Genomic DNA, 20,974 nt, shown 5'->3' with positions numbered 1-20,974 from the left:
CTGTGTGTTACTCTCTGCCCATCTCTACGGATAATTTAACGCTTCTGAGTGGTTAAACATATATCGAATACTCGATTTTTCATTCTGACAAGGGTTGGCCGGCATGAGACTTGTGTTTTGGCTCAATACGCCATCTGGTGCCAGCGAAACCAACAGATGGCTCCAGTGTGTAGGTTCCGAGCGCGACTAAGTTTATGAACTCGGCTAACCGTCTCCGACAATTCTGAAAAATGAATTTAATATTCAAATTTTAAACCCTGACTCCAGTTAGCTTTCAATTCCACTTAGTTTCAAATAAATTGTCGGTAGTCGCGTTACATTTTGCCGGTCCCCATGTGTCCAGTCCCACATTCCCTTCCACATTACCCTCTGCTGCCGCAAAACTAGAATTAAAATTCAAATTTGAACCCTCAAACTTTTAGTAAATTTTAAAAACTTGTAACTTTTTATTTCAAACAGTTTGCTGCGCTTGTTTGTTGAATTCTTTTCCTGTTTTTCATACATTTCCATCGTGTCCGTTTTGTATTTTATATACACACAACAAATACCAATGCTTAAGACATATCTAATCGTAGATTAAACATATGCTAGATGTATATATATGGATAGATATGTGGATTTGCCAATTTGTATGTTTGTACAATTACATTTACACATAAAGAACATTTAAGATATTAGGATTAAGATATTTACAGCTAGACTTTAAAGACAAAAATGGTTTTAGATATAGTTTAGGGATCATCTTTCGTTTCATTACGTTCTCCATTCCGTTCCGCTCCGTTCCGCTCCGCTCCGTTCCGTTCCGTTCCGTTTGTGTGTAGTTTCTTCGATTATGTAGTAGGAAAAGTATGTTGAAATTATTGTTGGTGGCTGGCCATTAGGGATGCTGCGGCTCCTCTTTGACGGTGACAGCAGCAGCAGCATCGGCAGCATTGGCTGATGGCGTAGTGGGAAATAGCTTGGATGTCAGCGTCTCGAGGCTGGGCTTGGAGTCCTCCTCCTCTGCCGCTGCCGCTGCCTCTGGGCTTGTGGTTCTCGCTGTTGCCTCATTGCTGTCTTCGCCGACTTTGATGCGCTCCGCCTGCAGGCGCCGCAGCTCTTGGGCCAGGGCCTCCGATGTGTCCGACTGCGTGGGCGTGTGCCGCGAGGAGGTGGGCGTGTGCGAGGAGGAGCACGAGCTGGAGGCCGAGCTGCGGGGCGTGGTCACTGACTGATGGTGATTCTGCTGCTGCTGGTGATGATGTTGCTGCTGCTGCTGCTGCTGCTGGGTGACCTTGCCCATGAAGGTGCGAATCTCCTCAAAGTAGGACTCCTCGCTGGGATTCTCGCAGAAGCGTCGGATGCAGTGCATCCGCTCGCTCACCCCGCTCAAGGCACTCAGCGACACCGCGTCCGACTCGTGCTTCTTCAGGTGGCGATCGAGGTTCGTCTGCTGGCCGAAGCAGCGCTCGCAGATCTCGCACTTGAAGGGCCGCTCCTTGTTGTGGATGTTGCGCACGTGGCGCTGCAGGTTCGAGGAGATGCTGAAGGAACGTTCGCAGTATTTGCACTTGTACGGCTGCTCGCCCGTGTGGGTGCGCAGGTGGCGCGTGAGGTTCGCGGAGCGTGGGAACACCTTGCCGCAGAACTTGCACGTGTACCGATCCTTGTTGCGTTGCGGCGGCGTGGCGGCTCCTGGCCCGGCGGCACCCGTGGCCGCCGGAGCTCGTGCCTTGCTCTTCCGCGAGTGCTGGCGCGTCTGATAGTCCTGCAGCTGGGGATGTGGCGCCGCCGTCTTGCCGCCGCTGCCAGGGCCCACACCAGCCACACCTCCTCCTCCTGGCAGCTCCAGCTGCAATTGCTCCGTGGGCGGTGGCCATGTCAGCTCGCACTTCTTCAGCGGATGCCGGAAGGGAAACTCAGCGCCCGTGGGGCTCGTCGAGGCCGCCGCAGTGGTGGGAGCCTTGCCCGGCAGCACTCCCGCAAAGACATTCCTGTACTGCAGCGGCAGCGTCTTGGTCATGGCCTCCAGCAGTGTGGGATGCACCGCGGGCACCGCGCACTGCGGCGGTGCACCCAGCGGAGTGGTGGCCCCCCCGCTGCCCGCTCCCTCCCGCAGCGCCCGCAGCATCTTGCGGCTCATGTCGAAGCCCAGGTCCGCCAGCGAGGCGGCTATGTGGTTGTTGTTCAGCTCCTTCTCCTTCTGCTGGGCGGCGGCCAGCTCGCTGGCGAACATGATTAGGTTGCTGTTCTCGTCCTCCATGGGACTGCCGGGCTCCCCCAGGTCCGTCTTCCGCTTGTGCGCCAGCCGCAGGTCCAGCGGCTGGTCGTAGCTGCTCCTCCTCTTGGCCTTGCCCCCATGATGGTGCAGTTGCTGCTGCTGCTGCTGCTGGTGGTGCTGCTGATGCCTGGCCGCCGTCGTGGTGGTCGTCGTCGTGCCAGTGCCTGCTGCGGAGGATGAGGAGGAGGAGGAGGATGTCGTCGAGGCGGCTGCCAGGTCGTAAGGTACGTGTGATATATACGATGTGGGTACTAATCCTAAGGCAGGGTAAACGCAGCCCTGTTTCGGGCTAGGAAGCATCTTTCTTGGTGAGTGGTCTTTCTCTCTCATAACTGTTGCCTGCTAACGTGCAACTTCAACTCTTCTGTGGCACGTCCTCAATGATGATCGGGCGCTCTCTCTCTGCTTCCAAGTGTTTGAGTTTCAATTCAATTCGATTCAAATCTGCTGCTGCCTTCGGGCGTTCAAATAGTTGTAGACAGGAATAAAATACCTGAAAGAAGGAAGGAGAAAAATGTGTTATAGAAATTTGTGTACAACATTTTCCACACTTAATATTTAAATTATGCAAATTAATCATTCAAAGTTCTACATTTCCACTGCTCTTGGGGTGCGTCAGAATGACTTCCCGTTTCCGCAGCTGTTCCAGATTCATCGCTCGATGTCTGGGCTCATGGGAATACCCATGTACGTCATAGCTCTAGCTCCTTAAACATTCCACAAGACAAAAAGTACCTTCGAGGCATAGCAGCAACATCTTTTGCCACCCAATATTATGGGTTATTCTTTGTTTTTTGTTCTTTGCTGCTTTTCGGTTCTTTTGGCGCAATGCCAAAAGCGTCTCAAGCCCGGAGAGACACGCTCCCAAATGTTTAAACAATTGTTCTATTGTTTGTGTCGTTTTAGGGTGGAAAAATACTCGAAAAAGCGTACAAGAAGAATACAAGAAACGAAAAACGGTATCTAGAGTGACGATTATGTAAGACAAACAAACAGAGCGGCAGACAAACATCTAAACACACACACAAACACACACACAGAGGGAGCTGGCAGTGGGTGGGCAGGGAGCAGGGTGATAGCCAACGCTTGGAGGTGCGTGCAGCTCCGGTAAGCGATTTGCTGCGTGGGCTGCAAGACAAACTCTTGCACTTGGCAGATGGCACGCCAGCCAGGCCAGAGCAACCCATCATCAGCCAGCACCACACTCATGTGAACCGAAAGCGACACACACACAGAGACAGAGAACATCTCGAAGATATTTGCCAACTCTGCGGCCAACCAACTGCATTCAGGTGGGCGCGCGTTGATCTATGGGGCTCTGTTCTGCTATCTAGAACAGAATTTTTCATGAGACATTTTCGTGGGCTGCTGGCTGTCTGTTGGTTGCTGTCTGCTGCCTGCCATTTGCTGTCTGCTGTCGGCTGTCGTCGTGGTTGTTGCAGCATTTAGCGTTCGTCTGTCTGCAAACAAATTGCCTTTTGTTGCTGTTGCCAAAAAGTTAATTAGCCGCATTTGCTGCCTTTGATTTGTGGTCTCTTGTGTATTACGGCGTCGAAAATTATTCTTGCAGCACTTTGCAATTGGAGCTTGAGAACGTTTCAGATAGATCGCTGCCACTTACAGCACAATCAAAAGTGAGGGGGAAAGGGAAAACGCTTAGCGCTGAAAATTGTTTTTGATGGGAGAATTATTACAAATTCTTTGCCACTTTTTGGAGAATTATTAGACATTTTGTGGAGCATCGGTTGGTGGGTAATTTGTTCTACAAATGATTCACTTTCCCCCTTGCTGGCATGTTTATTTGCATAAAATCCAATGCAAAATATTTAATTATTTACTTAGCTGTTGGCTGCTGGCTGAACTAACCAACTGAAATGGTGGCTCCTAATGAGACCATTGAATAAATCATCCTCATAACGAGAGCAAGAGTGAATCAGCCGTCAACCTGCAGCCGCTCCATCATATCACAAAAGAGAGTACCAATTTCACAAGCCCCGTCGCCCCATCCAGTGGCCCCCAATGTGTTTTATAATTTGTTGCAAACGTGCCAAAGCGGTTGACAATTATAGCCAGGCTCTTAGGCTGGACGCCACTGCATCATCATCAGCGGCACGATCGTCACCAGGCAGCGGCTATCGTCATCATCATCCACAGCAGAGGCTGCCAAACGGATGGGAAGCCGCCTGCGAAAAGAAAGAAGACCCAAACGGAGCCAAACAGAGAAAAACAAGAAAAAAGAAACCAATTAAAGAGCAACAAAGTTTAAGCGGAGCGACAGATGGACGGGACGGACAACGGGAGCAATGAAGCAAACAGTTCAAGAAACGGACGCTACGGTGAAGGTACAGCAGATACAGATACAGATACAGATACAAACATCCACAGTAACATGGCCAGAGCCAAAGAGTCGTCGTCGCTGTAGTCGCATGTTGCAAAGAAAAGTGAAATCAAAGTTGTAAAACCGCGAAAAACGCAGTCAGGCAGACAGACAGACGGAAAAGCGACACATAACAGCCAGCGGCGGTTCGCTCCAGATTGGAAAAATGTCCAGTGCCGCAGGAGAGCAGAGGAGAAGATGTTGACAATGTTGCAGGGAGACAGCAGTGCAACATTGGCAACCTGGCAACTGGAACTGAAGCTTAGTTATAGAGAGCAGCGCGACGGCAGTGGCAAATTAACTTTTGCTGATGCACCAAAAGTCTAACCCCAGCAGCAACCCATCATTATTGATGCAGGCAACAGGCAACTGGCAACAGGCAACAGTTTTGGGTATCATGTTTATTATTAAATGCAGCTGCATAATTATCATCATAAGCAACGGCGATAATCATCTGCCTCGGTCGCGCTTGAGCAGCAGGCAGGAGGCATAATCAAGCGCGACTAAACCACAACTAAAACTAAGACTAAGACTAAGCCTAAAAGGAAAACCAAAGCAAAGCAATGCCGGCGCGACACACAATGAAAAACGAGAGTAAAATTCACCAAAGCAAAAGCCGCTCACTGAAATGGAAAATTAAACCTCGTTACATCAGTGGCAGAAAGCAGAAAGCAAAAGCAAAAACAACTTGCAACTTGCAGTGCGGCGACAAAACATTGCTGGCAGGATCCCCCCAACACACACACACACACACACACACACGCACAAACACAAACGAAGAAAAGACTCTCTAACGAGGCAACAGTCGCGGCAGCAGCAGCAGCAGCGGCAACCTGATACCAAAATCGTCACAACAAACTTCCAACACAGCAGGCAGGCAAACGGAGAGAGAGAGAGAGGAAGAGCAGAGGAAAGAGCAAAGAAGCGAGTGAGAGTGAAAGAGATGGAGCGATAATACGCACCGTCTTAATCTCAAGCACAATCTCAATGCGAATTCATTTGCCAAGTAGAAGATGGCAAAGATTCATTCACTTGAGTGGAGCAATGGGAAATCTCCTGGTTGGAAATGTGGGCGAGATCGCAGCAAATAAAGAAGTTTCTGAATGGAAATGTGGGTGGGAGAAAAATCAGCAAAAATATATGAAAACCAAACGGAATGTTTGGGATTCTTAATTATATTTCTTTATTTTTCAGAAATTATATTTCAGAAATTTTCTTTGCATGTTTTACGAATTCCATTGCTTAAAATTGTCTTGTCGGAGTAAGAAATATCCCTTTAAAATGATCACAAATATCTTTAATATCTTTTCAGAACAATGAGCACGAATTAAGGACACCAAAAGGCACCGGCAACCCATCTAATCCATAATAAACCATCTATGGAATTCCGCCTCACATCTTGATCTTCAACAAATCTATGATAAGGGTAAGCGTATCTATAAATCTTTCACTTGATCAATGATCCCATTTCAAGCGGAGAAGTCTTCGCTAGCTTTTAGATGAAATCTCCTCTACTTTACTCTAACGAGATAAATCAAAAGGAAAAGCATAAAGGGTCAGTGACTAGCTTTAAGCTACTATCTCTATCGATGATCTACAGTTTGCGGCAGAATTCTCAGTTGAAGCTTAGAGTATTCTCCCAAAGGCCCAGAGTAAATGATGGCCAGCAGGAGTAGCAGTAAAAGATGGCCAAGTTATTGCTGGAAAACCTATGAGCGAGCCACAGATGTTGCTGCTGCTGGCTGGATGCGTTTGAGGAGTCAACTGATGATGATGATGATGGGGCTGCTGTTGCTGCTGCTGCTGCTGCTGCAGTTGGAGTGCAATCTGTACCACTTTTTCCTTCACTGGACACAACAAGTGTAGCAGCAGCAACAACAGCAGCGACAGTTGCAACAGAGAGCAAACACATCTCCAAATCACGTCTTGGAGCGTTGTGGCTGTCGTCCATCGTCGTTACATATCTGGTTGTCTAGATTGGCTGGCTGTGGCAGTGGCCTGGCTCTGGCTGTGGCTCTGGCCAGGGGACGCTCGACAAGTGAAATAAAAAGTGAGAGTGACATCGGAAATTGTTTCAATTTTCCAAACGAAACCAAGCAAGCTAGCAGCTAGCCAAGAGCCAGGCAAAAGTTGCCGCAATTGCCATCGTCATCAGCAGCAGCAGCAGCAGCAGCGGCCTCGGTCGTTGGTCTGTTGAATGAATGAATGTCGAAAACTGTATCGAAAACAATTTTTCTACGTATGCCAACAGCAGCAGCAGCAGCCCCAAACGGCCTAGGCAGCCCCATCAGCAAGTGCTTTCCCAATGCTCCAAAAAAATAAAGTAAAGTAAAGATTTGAAGCCAATCCACAGCCACATCCATGAGCTGGAGCCATGTGGCTGAGAGACCAGTTGGCTGCCTCGCCGCTGGCTGACTGCATCCTGTTGTTTGTTATAGTTTGCGATGTTTTATTTCTTACTTTATCTTTATATAACTAGCACACACATGCAGACCAACAGACGATCGTCGTCCAGCCTGCCAATGCTCCGACACCATCCAAACCATGCAAAGATCCAACGATCCAAGCATCCAAACGATCCAAAGATCCGTCCAACCACTCCACTCTAACTAACTAAATGCTTTGCTTAAATAATTGAAATTTTTCCTTTTTAATTTTTTTGGAATTTTTACTCTTTTTTTGTTTTTTCTCTCTCCATTTTGAGGTGCAAAAATTGGTTTAGTTTTATATTTTGCGCAATTTTATGTCCCTCCGTTTTTGTGGGCTCTCCTTCGATCATTTGCAAATGACAGCGAGGGGGGGCGACGCATGTGGCGGATCATGTGGGGGCACCCATAAATTTTGTGTGTTGCTGGAATACGGATTTAGGCTCTTGTTTCTTTTTTTATTGAGCCAAGCTCGACTGCGAGCTGCGAGCAAATGTTTGGAATGCATGGAAAACAGCTCAATTGAAATTTTCCGAGGTGCTGGCACCTCAGCATAATCGATGGCTGAGCGGCGTAATTACCACCGCTTGGAATTGACTTTTAATGCTCTCCGAGCGAGGGAAGTTTATTAGCGTTGATGTTGTCAGGCAGAGAGAGGGAAGATGGAGTGATCGAGGCCTTGAACGGGCTGTGATTAGATATGGGAATCAATGGAGATTGTTTGCGGGATTTTGGTAGATTAACTAGATCTAGATTGGGCAGTTTTTGAGGGGTGTAAAGGGTGTGGAAAGGATTTTGGAGTAGTTCTTTGATGCATAAAATAGTTTTAGGTACAGAATTTTGCCTAATTTTGCCTGAAGTAAATGCAAATTATTATTAAATAACATAGAAAAATGTAACAGCTAAATCTAGTTACTTGAACAGCAGAAGTTCCCTTCCCAAAGCCAGAAATATCAAGTATACGCAGCGTTTTCTATACAAAATGTGTCCAAAGTCCCATCTAAGTTGCCTTTTTGCACACCCAGAACACCATTGAACACTTTCCCGTGAAAGACTTGCTCTTCAGCATAGCAACTCCCCCACTCTTTGTTTGCATTTTGTGTTTTTTTAAGCCATGTTTTTGCGGCAACTCATTTGCCTCGTGCCTCGTAATGATGGCTGGGCTGCTCAACTAATTGAAAGTCAACAAGAAGAAAGAGAGCTACGAGTGCTGGCCAAACTCCTGCTGCTGCCGCTGCTGCTGGCACAGATGTGTATCCGTGTAGCTGCCAAAACAAGCGAACCCCAAACCGAAGTCGAAGTTAGAGCCAAAGCCAAAGCGAATCGAAGCGACCAACCCACCCACCAGCTCACCCAGCAACCAGGTGAATGGCGAAATTTTTGAAAGTGCCCATATGATCAGACGGACTTACGGACATACGGCTAACGGAACAACAATAATAACGGGCCCAAGCGAAATAGAAAAAACATCGCTGCCAAAAGTATTCAAATATTTAATTGAAAAAGAAGCAGAGAGAGAAAAAAACGATAGAGAAAAATAATGCGCACATTTCACGACTTCATCAACGGATCGACACAAAAATTAACACACAAAAAAAGCCGAGCAGCCGATCGGTCGATCAGGCCATCAGGCGAATAAGTACACAAATCAGTCGAAAAATAAAATTAAATAAGAGAAGGAGAAGCTGTGGCTGTTGCTGTAGCTGCGAAATAAACTACTCCATTTGATTGCCTAAACGTTTTCAACAGCTCAGCGTTTTTGATGCAATTAATTAGATTTTTATTTCTTCATTGAAGCAGCAGCCACAGCAGCAGCAGCAGCAGCAACAGCAGCAGCAACTGTATCTGTATCTGCATTTGTATCTGTATCTGTGAGCGGCAGCAGCCCATTTGATTTCGATTTATTACCACACACTCCAGTTGGGGCAAATGATAAAATTATTTATATGCGAGGAGAGACTGGAGGCAGCCTCGAGCCTGAAGCTGGTCCTCAGTTTTGAGAGCCAGTTAAGCTTGTTCTAGTTGAAAGCGATAGCCATGCCATGCAGCCAGCAGGCCCCTCGCCATACCATTCCCATCTGCAGACTGCAGACGACAGACGACAGACGACAGACTGCAGGCACCATCCTGGCCAGTTTGTTTTTGTCGCCACATATAAGCTCTATTAAAAATAACGAAATAGAAGCAACTCGGGCAAACGAAAAGAAAGAAGAGAAAAAAAGAAAACCATATCAACATTCACATCATAAGTAAACCAGTTTGCACCTGAGAGAGGAAGAAGAAAGTTGTCTTGGCCATTTCTGTTGTATTGGCCAAGCCAGGCAGTTCAGGCCAGTCCGGGCCAGGCCAGAGACTTTGCTCTTTTTTCTACACACACATATGTGCAATACACACACAGATATCGCTCGGTTTGAAGGAGCCTTCGCGGGCGTTGAAACAATGGCCACAAGGAGAGCCCCCGAAAATGCCGCGACAAGCCGCAAAGACGGGAAGCCTGGCAGCCAGGCAAACAAAAACAAAACCTAACTGTAACATGGCAGGCAACGTACATTTTTTGGTCATAAGCATGAAATATTGCGCACATCCAAAGTGTCCACATGTCGGACTGTCGGACGGTCGGTCGGTCCGTACCAGCGATCCGCTGCAGGCCTAATTATATTGCCGTGGAACCTCCAACCTATCATTGCCTGACACATGCTACCGTTCAAACACGTGCGCCACAAACACAAGCCAACAAAACGACAGACACAAAAGGCAACAACATCCAGTGGCAGCATCCAGCAAAACCCCACCAACAATGCGATTTAACAAGGCGGCAGAGAACGGTGCCTAGCTGCTGCTCAAGGATGAACGAAGAGAGAATACTCTAGGTTGGGCATAGATGGTTGCTAGCAGAGAGACTTTGGTGGGGTTACGGAAGGAGATGATTGTCAGGGCAGTGGCAGAGTTTATTCTTGGGGGAAGAGATTGAAATTTGGTCACAACTTGTCTTACTTTTAGTTGGTAAATAATTCTCCATGCTATATCCAACATCTAAGACCTTCAACCTCCAATTTCCCCTCTCTTCTCGCTACATTTCTTACCATAAATTTCATAATAATTACATTAATTTTTGCCGTCTTTAATGGCATTACATCTCTTCTAATCTTTATGATTTCCACTCACATATTCCCAGATTTTTTACTCCCCAAACAAATTAGCATTCAAATCCGCTCAGCCACTTCCCTTTCCCAATTAGCTCTGGCACTTCCCCTGGCACTTTCATTAGCCACACATCCTCAATGCTCTGCTCACTGGTCTTCTCCAAGGAAGTGTATCCCGAGCGAGCCAGCAAAAAAAAGAAAAAAAACCAGCAGCAATCATTGAGCAAATACCGATCTGGCTGTGGCCTGACGGCCTAAAGTGAAAGTGCTCCAATTGCTGATGCTGATGTTGATTCCAAGACGGCGACACAGGCAGAGACTGGGACTGCTGCCTGAGACTGGACTGCGACTGCGACTGGCATCTGCGGATGCGGCCAAGTGCTTTGACTCCTCCTCGGCAGGCAGCCAATGCGCAACTTGCTGACAAGTGGCTTTGGTATCCCTCGCCTGCCAAACCATTCCATCCATCTCATCACCCCAGACTCACTCTTGACTCCACTCCGCGCCACTCCACTCCCCAAGCTCTTTTACAAATGCAGAATAATTGCTGTGACTGCCAGAGCGACTCCAAGAGCGTCGCCTCTATTAGCGTGCTGGCAATCACAATTGACGGCTTTTGCACACACGAAGTGCAGGCAGCCAACATCCGAGAGAGCATCGCTGCTGAGAGCTGGCTTCGTGTCGCGAAAATGGGATTTCCTTCCGGTCGAACCCAAAACGCGATTGTTTAATTGGCAGCAAAGCAGTGAGAAGACTCCGCGATCATTTATAATTGCATACATAAGGGCGCATACAAATGGTTCCATTACACCTCCCATAGCTCTGCACATAATTTGATTTAATCAAGAGACATTTTGCCAACATATTTGCATACAGAATGGTTGCAACAAAAAGCAATTTATGTGGCACTTAAGAGGAGGAAAGACAGTGACAGAATGGAGAGGAGATTGGTGATGCTTAAGTGTAAATAAATTAGTTACTGATTGAAGATGATTACTTACAGACTTTATTTCATCATTAAATGCAGTTTTATACATCGAATAAATCTAGTTGGGAGAACTACAAGGTTTACAGTAGTCAGTAAATGAGAGAAAGGAAAGCAGTTCCAACTTTAGAGACATTTTCTAAAACTTATAATGCTGAAGATGTATAAAGATTACTCTCTTCATTGTTGGCATTCCATAAAGCATTCCACACCGGAAACCCCACATTTATCTCATCCCATTCACAGCCAAATTGTTTCGCTTTTTGGGCCAACTTTTAGTCAAGGGCATCGAGCAGCAAAATTGGCCCCCGCATTAATCAGGCAACTCATCATCTGGCAAACGGGGGAGCTAACCGCAAACGAGGCACTTTCATGTCAACCCACAATTCAGACAGCCACAGCCAAAAACCACGCAAATTCTTCCAAAATTGCCCCGAAACTAGCCCACTTAGGACCTGACAATGCCCGAGACTTATTTCTTCCATGTCGCTGGGCTTCAAAGCATAAATTCACAGAGCCAAAGAGTTGTCTAGGAGCTGGCTGGCACTTGGTATGGGGTTACACCTGCCCTCCATGGGGTTTCGGGTTCCCATATATCATCGTCTGTTAAACAATATGCCAAAAGCTAAATGCGATACAATTATCAGAGAGGCCGAGATACATTTTTTTGCTGCTGCTGCGCTGCTGCTGAAGTATTTTTTCTTGAAAAATGCGAATTTTCACACACATGCGATGAGGTGGAGAGGCAGAAGAGGGAGGAGTTGGACAAGTTTAAGATTCAATGCGATGTGATTACATATTGTATGTTGTTGTTGCTGTTGTTGTTGCTTTTGTCTGCTAAGTTTTATGGTCCAAGGTTAAAAGCTTTGAAAAACTGAAGCTGAAAAAGCAAAGAAAAGAGCCAGAGGAAGAAGAAGTCAGAGACGGAGACAGAGACACAGACACAGACACAGAAAACTTGGCGACTTTTGTGCCGCCGCTTTTGTTGACTGGGTCAGTGGTGTTGTGGGGAGAGAGAGAGAGAGAGAGAGAGGGAGAGAGCGGGTGGTGCTGCTGTTTGCTGCCACTCTTGTGGCAAGTCGCGGCACCGGCACAACTTCATTTGATTTGCAGTGAATATTAAAGCAATTTGTGGGATTATTTCCTATTGTAATCAACGCGATACTCGCTTTGCTTGTGTTTACTCATCAGACATAGCATGTTGCTGTTGTTGCTGTTGTTGCTGTTGTACTTGTTGCTGCTGCTGCTGTTACTGATGTGTCGAGTGCCTCGGTCTCTTTTTGGGCAACTCATTTTCAAGTACAAGTTACGCGACAATGATGCAGTTTTGCCCTTAGGCCTTTGTTTGTCACCGATCCGGCGAGCATGAAAATTGCTCCCAATTTTGGGCATAGAGTGTGACATCGAGCGACTGAGCAAATGGATAAGCTTTGGACATCTGGCGATCAAGGTTGAAATTAAGGATTGATAGAAGAAGTTGCTGTGACATTTGGGGCATGTTTTTGAGGATTTAGAAGCTGCCTAAAAACTCCCATGCTTCCACATTTTCTTCGTTTAACATTTGAGTATTTATTAAAACATTAGTTTCAGAATCCTCTTGCCAATGTTTTGCCATTGCGGAATGACATTCTGTGACTCAGAAGTGCTCACGTTGAGGGATGTTCTTTTCATTGCAACCCACACAGAATTCTTTTATTATCCCTCCATCCACATACACTTCCTACTTCTCTGCACATTCCAGCTCTTCTTTACACCTTTTTAATGCTAAAAAAACACACACACACACACCTGTACACACACTCGCACACACAATTAATTAAAAGCTCTCTCATTGCATTCAAGGTTAAGAGCTCTTGTGGTCTGCTGTTGTTCGGTTCAGTTGGTTAATTTACAGCTTTAAATTAGTGTAGTTTACTTTCAAAACACTTTACTTTTGCTTTCAAAATATGCGTTACTGCTGCTGCTGCTGCTGCTGCCGCTGCCGGACACAACTGGGTGGGGTAATCATTAAGTTGTTTAAGTAGATTTTTCTGTACGAAACAAAACGATTGGTGGTAGCGCCCAGAGGGGGGAGCAGCAGCACAAAGTTGCAGAAGCCCTCGAGATTGTAGATGCTAGCCTCTGATACGATTGATGATTGTCTGGTCTAACGCAAGAAGTTCAATTGCCGAAGGTGTGGCCTGGGCCACTCCGATTGATCTTGAGCACATTTAGAATGTGATTTAAATTGATGAGAGATCTGCGCTGATCTCATCTCTGCCAGAGAGTGAGAGAGGAGGAAGCGAAACGTTTATTGAAAACAAAATAATGATGGGTTGATTGAAAACTCTGCATTACGCTTTGATTGCTCTATAAAATAAATGTTAGATATATTTTGGTGGGTGTGTGGAGGCAGATTTAGGATAAGAAACATTGTGGAATGGGGTTGGGTTTGTGTACGATTTTGTTGCAGTTGAATTTGCGTTTTCTTTTGTGTAAATTTGGATATATTATTGTAATTTGCATGCCCAAAGAGAGAGCGAGGGAATTGTGGCAGAAGATCTCGGCTTTCCAGTCGAGCTTTAGCTACGTTTTCCACACCGGTTCTGGCTATTAATTCCCTCGACCTTTCCATTCCCAGCACTCAATGAGTTCAGTGCAAAAAAAGCACTCAATAATTCTCGCTTTTTACGTATAAAATGTATAGTAGAAAACTGTTTAGAGATGCTGTACTGTCGCTCCAATTAAAATACAACTCATCCTCCTGTGGCTGCATTTGCAAATTGCATTGCAATGCAAATTGTGGGACTTACATAAGTCAGGGCGAGGCCTCGAGCATCGCTTTACAGAGAGTCTGCCTTGAGTCGCAGTCGCCGCTCTGCTCTGCTCCGCTCTGGCACTTTTCCTTTTGGAGTGGGCTTTTCATTTAATCGATTTGCGTATTTCGGGCAGCGGTAATTTCTCGCCGAACTCGGCCAGCAAAAGAAACTTTCATTGCGAGGCCTTCCCCGTGCTCTGGATGTGGATTAAGTGTATGCCAAAGACGCTGGCTCTGTGACTCTGTGACTCTGTGGCTCTGTGGCTCTCTGCTCGCATTGCATAGCCTTAAGTGATTTGTTTTTCAGATTTCCGAGGCTAACCAAAAGATTGCTGCGATCGCTCTGTGGTTATTGGAGTCGCCAACACCAACATCGTCATCGTCGTCATCATCGCAAACGAAAATAGAGTTTGAAATTGAAAAATCCACACACACAGAAGAGCGTAGAGCAAAAGAGAGGCACAGCGACAGGGCTGGCTGGAAAGAGATGGCAAAACGAACAAAATCAGCGCACATTCCAGCGCAGCAGCAAAATGTGTAACGCAATCAAAGCCATCGCTTCCGGTTTAAGGCGCAATTAACTGCCTTGGATTACGCTTCAGTCTCTGCTCCACTCTGCTCCCGCTCTGCCAGTGGGCATCCGAGAGCTACCTTTCCCTCAACCCCATCCCCGATCCCAACCGATCTCCCACCAGAGCCAGTGCATTGCAATTGTCGGTGCTAGAGCTTCGTAGACCAAACCGGACCCCGTCCCGTCCAGCCTCTCCATATATAGAGTCATGGTCATCATTTCGCAGATTATCTCTCAAACATTTCATTTCATTTCGTTACATTTCGTTACATTTTACTTCCTTTCCTTCAATACAACACCATCTTTCTGCTCACTTCACCTCAGTAATTGGCATGTTTTTATTTTTATTCGTTGTATTTCCATTTTTTGAATGCCGCAAACAAATTTCTCGACCAAATCGCTGATCAAATGTCATAATCTTTCTGCTCGCCACCTCATAAAATGCGTTTTGTGTGTGTGAATTTTCGAATTATTTGAAAGTTTTTCCGTCTCGTCTTTAACAATGGCTCAGTCGGTGCGTTTTTCGGTTTATGGTAATTTTTTGGGCATTTTCTGGTGCATAATTTGCACTTCCGATTGAAGATGTTGCTGGGGGAGATTTTTTGGCAAATCAAAGATAATCATGGGAACAAATTTGAAGAGTATTTGAGAAGGTTTTGGAGGGGAGAATTAAGTGACTTTGCAGGCACTTTGGGGGCTAAGACTGGAGAGGTGCGGCAGAGTCTTTGTTCTCTGTTTTTGCAGGAATAAAATTGATTCTAAATCTTACAGGAATATTTTTATTTCTGTCTCTGAATATCACAAATATTTCCTGAATTAAATCATCAAAAATGAACAGCAAAACAATCTTCTTAATAAACCTCCATTTAGTACCGAAAAAATGTGCAGAATACAATCTAATTTTGTGTTGGGGCCTCTCCTTTTGAGAACTTCATTGAACTGTCCGAAGTACATTCGATTCGTCACTTCCCTAAAAAGTGTTTCATGTCTGTTCTCCGCCTAATGATGTGTCTACTAGCAGACTTCATTAACGTGCTAAGACTGGAACTGTGACTGGCAGACTGGGGGACTGGCTCCAGCAACCTGCCTGGACTGGGCCACTCACTCACTCATTCACTCATTCACTCACTAACCTCCAAACGTTTAATTAATGATCTGTTGCTTTGCGGGCGCTTCTTCTACGCCCATCTGCCACCGCACACCCAGAAAGAGTCGGAACGGAGCAGACCGGACACACCATCAACTTCTATTTAAAATTAAATTAACCTGCTTAATTTGCCCCCCTCCTCCCAGCCAATGCTGGGACGGTGGCCTGGGACGCGCCCAAAACATTCACTCTGAACAAAAAATCGAAAGGCGCTACTAATCGCCTCAATGCCTATGGACGGACACAATGTACGATCTGCAGCAGCTGTGGGATACGTGCCACGAATATGGGGCACAGTCATCTACTGGGCATCGATGGATGGATACATTCGAAACGTTTTCCGTGCATTTAACGCACAAAATGCTCTTGGACAATTTTATTTCTCTTTTGGGAGAGGGATTACCATTACCCTTTCACCCTTCACATCGCTTGGGCGAAATTCGATTCGATTTTTGATCGCTCAATTAGCGTAAAAGTAACATGTCAAACCTATTAATCACTTTCGAAAAACCGAAACACTCTTCTAAAAGGCTTCAAGCAACAAAAACATTCATGGAAAATACTCTAATAATATTTTGTTTCTTTTTTTTTGTGTGGCGCAAAAGTGCGTGAGTTTAGGCGTAGCCAAACCTTAAATTATATAATTTATTTTTTCTTTTGATTGCCAAATTAAAAAGTGTATCTCCAAGTGTGTGTATCTGTATGTGTGTTGTATCTGTGTGTGGACAACTTTATTTCGCTTGCCTCTCGTCTTTCGTTTTTGGCCAAATCCTAATGCGGCTGCCGAAATCGCTGCGTCATTACTCGAACTTCAATTTCATTCATTCATCAATTACAATACAAGAAAAATATACAGTCTCGGCACGGTGGAAGCCTTGAATCTCGCTTACATACGAAATGTACCTCAATGTTTGTGTCTCTGTGTGCGGATCGTTTCTGTTTCTTTTTCCTTTTCTTTTTTGTGTAAAAATAGAAGAAGTAAAACCGAAAATGATCTATAAAATTTAGGTGCTGGCAAAGAGTGCTCTTAGTGGGGAGTTGACATTAAGTCTAATCGATGTCGATCCTGTGATGGGGCGAGTTATGGGTGGGAAGTTTTAATGTGTAAAAGTGCCTTTTGGTGGGTTGGAACTTGAGATTACTTTGCATGGCAGCTTGATGATATTATTGAGCAGTTTTGATTACATTTCATGTCTGGTTTTGTCACAATAAAAATGTTTCAAGAGTGTACCGTTTATAAAGCATTTATGGGATGCAGTAAAAGGTAAAAAAGGAATCAGATTCAAGGAGAAATTAGAAATATTGAAAGATCTTATCCGCTCTGGATTTAAATATATTTCAAATATTGGAAAGGTTGTTAAATGCTTCCTCCTCAACTTCTAAGTCCCGTATTTCCTCATCCTCTCTTATACTTTCTCAGTGCACATTTTTCTCCCATCTTTAGAATCTCTGCCTGCACTAGATATTATTATTATTATTATCTAATGAGCCATGCCCCATCTCCTGCCTGCAGATACTCACATGCTTGATAGTGATGCGGCTTTGGTGGTGGCAGTGGCATCAATTTGCCAGCCTCTCCTAGTCGATCGAGCAGCTCTGCTCTAATTGCACAACTTGTTGTGGCTCTCGTTGTAGTTGCTGTTGTTGCTGTTGCAGATCTTATAGTAAAATCCGCACGGATATCCGCTGGCCGTTGGCAGGAAGAAATCACCATTTGAGCACCGTTTGGCTGTTGCAACGTTGTTGGGGTTTTAATACATTTTTTTCTCTTTTCTTTTACGGATGTTGATAACCCGTCTGGCATTGGCTGCTATACAAATTCGATCTTCTGGCTGTGGCTGTTGCTTTTGTTGTTGTTGCGGCGCGTAAGTCATCCTGTGATCGATCAAATATATATCTGGATATTGCTGAAGGCAGCCAACAACAAAGCCGACGGCTGCGTGGGAAATGCCTTTAAGTGGTTTTCGTTGTTCAATTTATGTCATTTATTTTATACTCAAGGAAATTGGCCTAAAACTTTATTTTTAAACAATTTTTATACAGTTAAAAATTGAAAATTGTTTTGGTGTTTTTTTTATATAAAGTTTTTGGCGATGTAGTTGGAAGATTTTGTAGAGTTTTCTTTTAGCTAATAATTTATTAAATTTTATGTTGTGTGTTTTACATTTCTTGTTGTTTAGGATCTGGCTTGTTGTACGTATATGAGAAGGGCCTGCTCTGAGATATATTTAAATCTTTATCTTTACTTTACTTTTTACACTTTATACAATCACTCCTTCACTTAGCTTCGATGCGCGTTTGTTTTGCTGTTTTTCTGGCTGATTTATGGTACAGGCTGTTGTTTTTATTATTATTATATTTTACTAGTTAATTAACTTTAATTACTGTTCTCGTTGGGGGTTGACATCGATCCAATCTCCAGTCGCTCTCTCGTGCATTAAGTACCAGACAATCGACAATCTCTGCTGCACCTTCCCGTTTCTATCTCGACAGGCTATAATCTTTTCTATTTTATAATTTCATTATGGATTGTCTGTTTAATGTCTGCCCATAATCATCGACCTGTACACATGTCCAGCGCGTTGTCTCTGAGTTCGAGTCCGATTCCAATTGCAATTCCGATGCTGATTCTGCGATTTCCGCGCAGCTTACTTCACTTTGCATTTAAGCGCTGGCTGTCATAATTTGCATTAATTGGATCTAAGTATGTAGTTATCATTGATTTAGCACCGATCTCTTGTGTGTATATAGGCCATAGATATGCATCTGTGCACTGCACTTGGGCGTAGTCCATAAAAGTGTCTTTTTCCTTCTACTTTTTCAGAAGTTCTTTTTACGATTTGTGCTTTGATTTGTGTGAATTATTTATTCCACTATATTATCGGTTTCATTTATGATTTATGCAGATTTAAAGAACTTTTATCCATTGGTTGAGTAGGAGTACGAGTATGTCTATAGGAATTTTGGGGGTAGGAGTTTTTATTTGTTTTAGATTTGTTTTTGTCTAGGATGAAAGTGAAGTAGGAATTACATTTCATTGCATATTTTGGTTGCCGTTTTTCATGCTTAATTTTCACATTTTGCAAGGGATGTCCCAGTGCGATCCTCGATCCTCGAAGTCACTTCACACGAGTTTATATTTGATGCTTAGCGGTACAATTTGTTACCGTTATCGCGTTACCGTTCGGTACGCGCGCGCGCTTACGTTCTCGCTCACGTTTCGTCCCGTTACGCTACGCCACGCTACTCGTGGGCTCTCTCAGTGCGATCTCTAGCCTGGGCTCTGGCTGGGTTCGGTTCGTTTCGTTTCGTTTCGGTTCGGACCGACAAGCGACAACACGACCAATAGCTTTGAGACCGTCTCACGGACTGATGATAGGCGGCAGAGTCGCTGGCGCAGCCTCAGCCTCAGCATCAGCAGCCAAAGCGTTTTCGATTTCCTAATAACAAAAAGCTAAAAAAAAACAGAAGAAAAATAACAGAAGAAACAGAAAAAAAACGCAAATAGACGCGACTAGGAGGCAGCGACGTCTTCGCTGGCTGTATGGGTGCTCTGAATGAATACACAACGAGCCGATCGCCGATCTCCAGTGATGACTCCAACTCACGATCCACACACAGAGCCCGAGTCGAGCCGAGCCGAGCAGCAGCGCTGCATAGAGGAAGTCTAGGCTGCGGCAGCGGCTGCGACTGCGCGACTGAGCGACTGAGCGACCGAGCAAACGATGCAATAAATCGAAGCTAATACACTTCTTTCTTAATGTAGAGCGATCCACACACACACACAGCATCTACCCATACACAGCCACATTCCCATGCAAGCAGCTGCCTAGACGGGTTTTGCCTGCCCCCTCGCAGCAACGGTAAATGAGGGGCACAAACAAGATCGACGCGAGCCAAGCCATGCGATGCGCCGTCGTCGTCGCCGTCGCCGTCGTCGCTGCATCCTGCCCACAGCTGCGCCGCGTTTTACTCAATGAAAATTCTGCCAGCGTCGCGGCAACATTCCGAGCTGCTGGGCCGCCTGCATCCGAAACTGGGTGGAGATCTTCCGCCCCAGAGCCGAAGCCAAGAGCCGAAGCTGTAGCTAGAAACGAAGCTCAGTTGCCATCCACTTGGCATCCACACGAAAGCTGGTCAAAGCCCACAGAAAAGTGAGCGTGGAGCAGTCGCCGCCAGCAGCTGGACGGTGCCACATGTTGAACGGAGCACCAAAAGCGGCAGTCCGGATGCCGCTGGGCTGTCCGTTTGTCCATTGTAATTAAAAGCCTTCCTTCATGGGGGGTGGGCTGGGGGGAAATGGAATTGGGAAATGGGAAATGGGAAAGTTCAACGGGTTCTTTCACTGATCGCAGATTAACATACGGTCAGCGTCCGAGAAGGAGAAGGGTCTCTCGCCCCATGGCATGGCTCTCCTCGCTGTGTGTCCTACTTGTAGTGAGCCGTTGGCACGAGACCGGGCATCTGGGGATCTAGCATTTCAATGTCCATGTCCATGTTCAAGTCCATGTCATGTGCGCCGCAGCCACTTCACGTCTGCGGTTTTGGCTCTGGCTCTGGCTGTGGCTGTGGCTTGCTGCCTCTCCTCGTTGGCTGTTGCACGAAATCGATCAAATCAAAAATGACTTTGTGAAGTGACTAACTGCCTAACTGCCAGCTGCCGTTGCCGTTGCAGTTGCCTGCTGCTGCCTCTTGCTGATGCCTTGGATGCTGCTGCTGTCTAACAGTAGCACGGACTCCTCTTGTATCTGCTTTGATTTTTCGGCCTCACCATGGCTGGTGCTGATGCTGGTGCTGCTGCGGCTGCGGCTGCTTGGTGTCCAAGTCCAAGTCCAAGTCCATGGACAGACAACACTTCAAAATGAAAGCACATTCCCTTGTAGAAATTTTACCGTTACGCGGCAAGGTAGCCCCCCGTTTTGAACGTCTTTCAGTTCGGCTTAGATCGGTGGCGGAGGCCTGTCCAGGCTGCTGCATGCTGCAGGTAGATGCTGCCCAGAGTAGATGTAGATGCACCCCATGCATCAGGTCGTTTGTCCGTTTTTTATGGGACCCCTCACTGGCATCTCCCAGATGTAGATGATGATGATCGTCGTTGTCATCATTATGGGGCAAAACAGTGGGGAAACATCATCCAACACTTGGCAGCTTTATGGCAAAGATATTTGCAAATTTCAGCTTCACTCTGCTCCACTCTGCCACGTTCGGTTCAGTTTTGGCTTGGGTTCCTTTCCGTTCCATCTTATTATTGTAGCTGTTTCTGCTCTA

General features: G+C 45.8%; 1 protein-coding gene across 2 annotated transcripts; it reads right to left on the bottom strand.

The window, feature by feature from the left end:
* Positions 1-416: 416 nt before the first annotated feature.
* LOC117901658 (protein glass) lies at positions 417-17,818 on the bottom strand. Of its 2 annotated transcripts, none has more exons than XM_034812497.1 (2): positions 17,228-17,737; positions 417-2,753 (listed from the first exon to the last, which is right to left on the bottom strand). In XM_034812497.1, the coding sequence occupies exon 2, from the start codon at positions 2,588-2,590 to the stop codon at positions 878-880; it is 1,713 nt and encodes a 570-aa protein (XP_034668388.1). In that variant the 5' UTR covers positions 2,591-2,753; positions 17,228-17,737; the 3' UTR covers positions 417-877. The 2 variants fall into 2 exon arrangements, 1 of the variants encoding a protein (XP_034668388.1); XR_004649326.1 differs by lacking the exon at positions 417-2,753 and adding an exon at positions 17,039-17,164 and having other exon boundaries at positions 17,228-17,818.
* Between the last annotated feature and the right edge of the window lie 3,156 nt (positions 17,819-20,974).

The sequence above is a fragment of the Drosophila subobscura genome, chromosome U (genome assembly GCF_008121235.1).
Source record: "Drosophila subobscura isolate 14011-0131.10 chromosome U, UCBerk_Dsub_1.0, whole genome shotgun sequence".
Classification (NCBI taxonomy): Eukaryota; Metazoa; Arthropoda; class Insecta; order Diptera; family Drosophilidae; genus Drosophila; species Drosophila subobscura.
This window is presented reverse-complemented; position numbering and strand designations above follow the sequence as displayed.